Source organism: Monodon monoceros, unplaced genomic scaffold (assembly GCF_005190385.1).
Source record: "Monodon monoceros isolate NGI ecotype Baffin Bay Population unplaced genomic scaffold, NGI_Narwhal_1 Super_Scaffold_4, whole genome shotgun sequence".
Taxonomy (NCBI): Eukaryota; Metazoa; Chordata; class Mammalia; order Artiodactyla; family Monodontidae; genus Monodon; species Monodon monoceros.
Genome location: NW_021703781.1, coordinates 76101006 through 76105045, shown reverse-complemented (window position 1 = coordinate 76105045; position 4040 = coordinate 76101006). Strand labels below are relative to the sequence as shown.

General features: G+C 44.3%; 1 protein-coding gene across 1 annotated transcript in view; it reads left to right on the top strand.

Moving 5' to 3' along the window:
- Positions 1 to 4040, top strand: part of LOC114908456 (disintegrin and metalloproteinase domain-containing protein 12-like) — a 668284-nt gene extending 664244 nt beyond the window's left edge. Inside the window, exon 26 of the mRNA XM_029244622.1 lies at positions 1388 to 4040. Coding sequence (XP_029100455.1) covers positions 1388 to 1448 — 61 coding nt within the window. The 3' untranslated portion in view covers positions 1449 to 4040. The remainder of the gene's footprint in view (positions 1 to 1387) is intronic.

The following is a 4040-nucleotide window of genomic DNA, read 5'->3' as shown; positions in this document are numbered from 1 at the left end:
GATAATCTGTAGGTCCATCCATGTGGCTGCAAATGGCCTTAGTTCATACTTTTTTTTTTTACAGCTGAGTAGTATTCCATCGTGTATATACCACATCTTCTTTATCCATTTCTATGTCGACGGACATGGAGGTTTGCTTCCGTGTCTGGGCTGTTGTGAATGGTGCTGTAGTGAACACTGGGGTGCATGTATCTTTTCGAATTACGGTTTTCTCCAGATAGATATATGCCCAGGAGTGGGACTGCAGGATCATATGGCAACTCTGTTTTTAGTTTTTTAACATAGTGGCTGCACCAGTTTACACTCCTACCAGCAGTGCAGGAGGGTTCCCTTTTCTCCACACCCTCTCCAGCATTTATTGGTTGTAGAGTTTTTTGGTGATGGCCATTCTGACCGGTGTGAGGTGATACCTCATTGTAGTTTTGATTTACATTTCTCCGATAATTAGTGATGTTGAGCATCTTGTCATGTGCTTTTTGGCCACCTGTGTGTCGTCTTTGGAGAAATGTCTGTTTAGATCCTCTGGGGAAGGCTCTCTTTTTAAATGACCTCAAGCAGCGGCCAGGTGCTGACATCAGTGCAAGCTGGCTTTGGTCTCCTCCTGGAAGGAGAACCCTCTGTATGTTCATTTCCGAGGGATCCCACATGCCCAGCTTTGCTCTGGAGCTGCACTAATACAGTAGCCGCTGGGCACACTGTGGCTGGTGGAAGATAAGATATGCTGGCAATGCAAATACATGCTGGATTTTTTTTTTTGGGCCATACCTCGCAGCATGCGGGATCTTAGTTCCCCAACCAGGGATCGACCCCGTGCCCACTGTAGTGGAAGCACGGCGTCCTAACCACTGGACCACCAGGAAATTCCCCACAGTGGATTTTGAAGAGTCAGTACCCCAACATGTCAACTATATCATTAATAATTCTGTATGTTGGTGACACATTGAAATACTATTACTCTGGATAGAGTGGGTTACTCTGGATAGAGTGGGTTAAGTGAAACATGACTAAAGTTAGTTTTATCTATTTTTACTTAAGACTTAAAGCTACAAATTTTAAAGCTACATGTGAGGCTCACCTCTGTGGCTTGCACCTTTTTTCTTTGAATGGCACTCTTCTCCCATGGACGGACGGGAGCAGTAGCTTTGGAAAGGGTCCTAAACGGCTGAAGCTGCTGCAGCCCTCGGCGAGGTCCCCTCTGGGATCTGCAATTCCTGCTGAAAGCAAGAGGGGTCTCCAGCCCCCAGGGCAGGGGGTGGGGTCTGACCCTGGAAGCACGTCACAGTGCAAGAAAAGGCATCTCCAACCCGGGCATCTGTGTCTGCAGAAATCGCTGGCAGGGCCTCTAACTACAGTTTTGTTTCCTACTCTCTGGTTGCTCTTCCTGCAGACCTGCTTCCAAACAGCCCCATCAAGTGCCCAGAGCCACCCACATCGCCTATGCAAAGTGAGAAGCAAGCCAACACCGTTGTTCAACAATGAAGACAGAAGTTTGCACTATCTCTCTCTCAACTCCAGTTGGAGTTATTTTTTGTACCAACTTTTAGAATTTTTTTAATGTTTCAAACACCATGATTTGAAGAACTTTGAGCTACTGCCGTCGGTGCTGTGTATACTTTTACTTGCTCAGGTACTTGTAAATTATTAATTTATGCAGAATGCTTGCTACAGCGCAGTGCGCTGTAGTGGGCTTTTTTTTGTGTTTTTTTTAAAACCATCACTGAGTTTTCCATGGAAGGAAGGCTTTTTGTGCTTTGAATAGTTTAGTGAACTTGAAATACCGTGCTTTATGGGATTCTGGACAGGATGTTTACTTTTTGAAGGAGGGTCTATTGGACAGCAGTTCCCCAGCTACCCATGGCTGTGGTTATGGTACCAGACACAGCTCAAGAGACCCCAGGTAGAGCCTCGAGTGATTTTCTGGAACCCCTGCTCTCAGGCCAGAGCCTGGCTTCTGGTCCAGCCTATGCTTGGCTTGCAGGGATAACCTGGGCCCTGTCACAGCTGATAGGGAAGGACCTGGCTTCTGGCCAGGAAGCTTTGGAGAGAACCTGGGTTGCGGAAAGGAATTTTAAGGTGTGGCCGTACCAGTATAGAGACTGGAACACGAGGCCAGCCAGAAACTTGACCTTGAGCTCACCAGCCCTGAGAGCAGGCAGAGAAGTTTGCTTTATAGAAACACCAAGAACTTCTTTCCCTGGCTGCCCTTTAAGGAGTGCTGGCGTCAGCACCTTATTTAGATTGGGAAAGGTGGTGCTTCTACAAGACAGCTACTGCCCAAGCACTGCAAACCTCCATCTCCCTGTACTGTTTGGAGCTAAACAAATTACCACCTTGTGTTCTTGACTATAATACAATGACTCTGTGTTCCGACAGATCGATGAGGCTTTCCGTGGAGCACAACTATTTTCAGATGTGAACCAGTAACCAGATCTAGTGAATCGATTCTGTAGATAAAACTCTCCTTTTACCGCAAGGTTCAACTTATTAAAAATTAGGCAGAATCCCTAGGCTTGCAAAAACTGCAACCAAATGGAATGCTGTGTTCATTGGGACAGGTTAGGGTCTGCTATCCTTGTTAGTGTATGTTGAACGAAGAACCCTAAGTTACTATTAAGTTCTCTTTGGGGCATCTTATTTTCCCAACTTGGCTGAGGAAATCTTTAAAAGGTGTTTCTGGCACAGAGTCGGAATCTGTTTCTTAAGCACTTACAACTTACCTGTTGAGCATCACAGAAATGGGATAAGGAAATCAAAGTCCTGATCAGTATTCACGAAGTGCAGTCCTGGGCAGCAGCTTCGTCAGCCTTTCACTCTCTAGATGTCTGACTGGGGAGCCATTTCCAAAAGGAGATCTTGAAGATGCTTGTATCTAAGGGCATAAAAATTACAAAATGACTCAGACAAGGTAAAGTGCCATTATGCCTCTGTCTGTCTTCTAGTGGGGGGTCACACGTGACTGGTTTTCACGTTAGAAGGCAATTGACAGCAGTTCCATAATCCACTGTGTTATGATACGGACTTCATCTGGGGTCATTTCAATGGTTTTTCTACGCCTTGAAGCAGAAAGACAAAACGTACCAAGAATCTTGGTTTGCCTTCCAGAAACAAGAGTGCATTTAACTTTCCCCGTGTTCCCACTGTATCCAAGCAACACAGTATTCACGATCGTGGATAAACTCAATAAAATCCATGTCACACACACACACACACACACAAGGGAACTCGGCTCTAATCCATTCCAACTCTTATAGCATGCAACTGTTCATTGTACATTTATTAATTTCTTAAAACTATAAAGCCATGTTAGAAACTATTACTGCTGAGGCGTACATACAGAATTACTATAACTGGTATTATATTTGGTAACTATACTAAGGCCAAAACATATGCTGTTGAAAAGTTTACAGAATTTTTATGGTGCATCATGTGGGTATTGTCTTCGTAGATGCCCAAATCCTTGCATCTGGCATTGTAGCCCCTTCTCCTGGTGCAAGGAAGAGGATGTGAACTTTTTTCTTTTTTGTCTGTCCTTAATTATAATTCCTATGCTTCTATTTCAGAGAACCAGGACTAGTTTAATATTAAAGGAGATTAATGCTGTGATCTTACATCTCATCAATGGCCACTTAGGGGCCACGGCTGATGACACATTCTTATCTCTCTGTCTACAGTACTAAGTGCTTCTATCTCATCTCTCTACAGTACTAAGTGCTTCTATCTCATCTGTCTACAGTACTAAGTGCTTCTGTCTCATCTGTCTACAGTACTAAGTGCTTCTATCTCATCTGTCTACAGTACTAAGTGCTTCTGTCTCATCTGTCTACAGTACTAAATGCTTCTGTCTCATCTCTCTACAGTACTAAGTGCTTCTATCTCATCTGTCTACAGTACTAAGTGCTTCTATCTCATCTGTCTACAGTACTAAGTGCTTCTGTCTCACCTGTCTACAGTACTAAGTGCTTCTGTCTCACCTGTCTACAGTACTAAGTGCTTCTGTCTCATCTCTCTACAGTACTAAGTGCTTCTGTCTCATCTCTCTA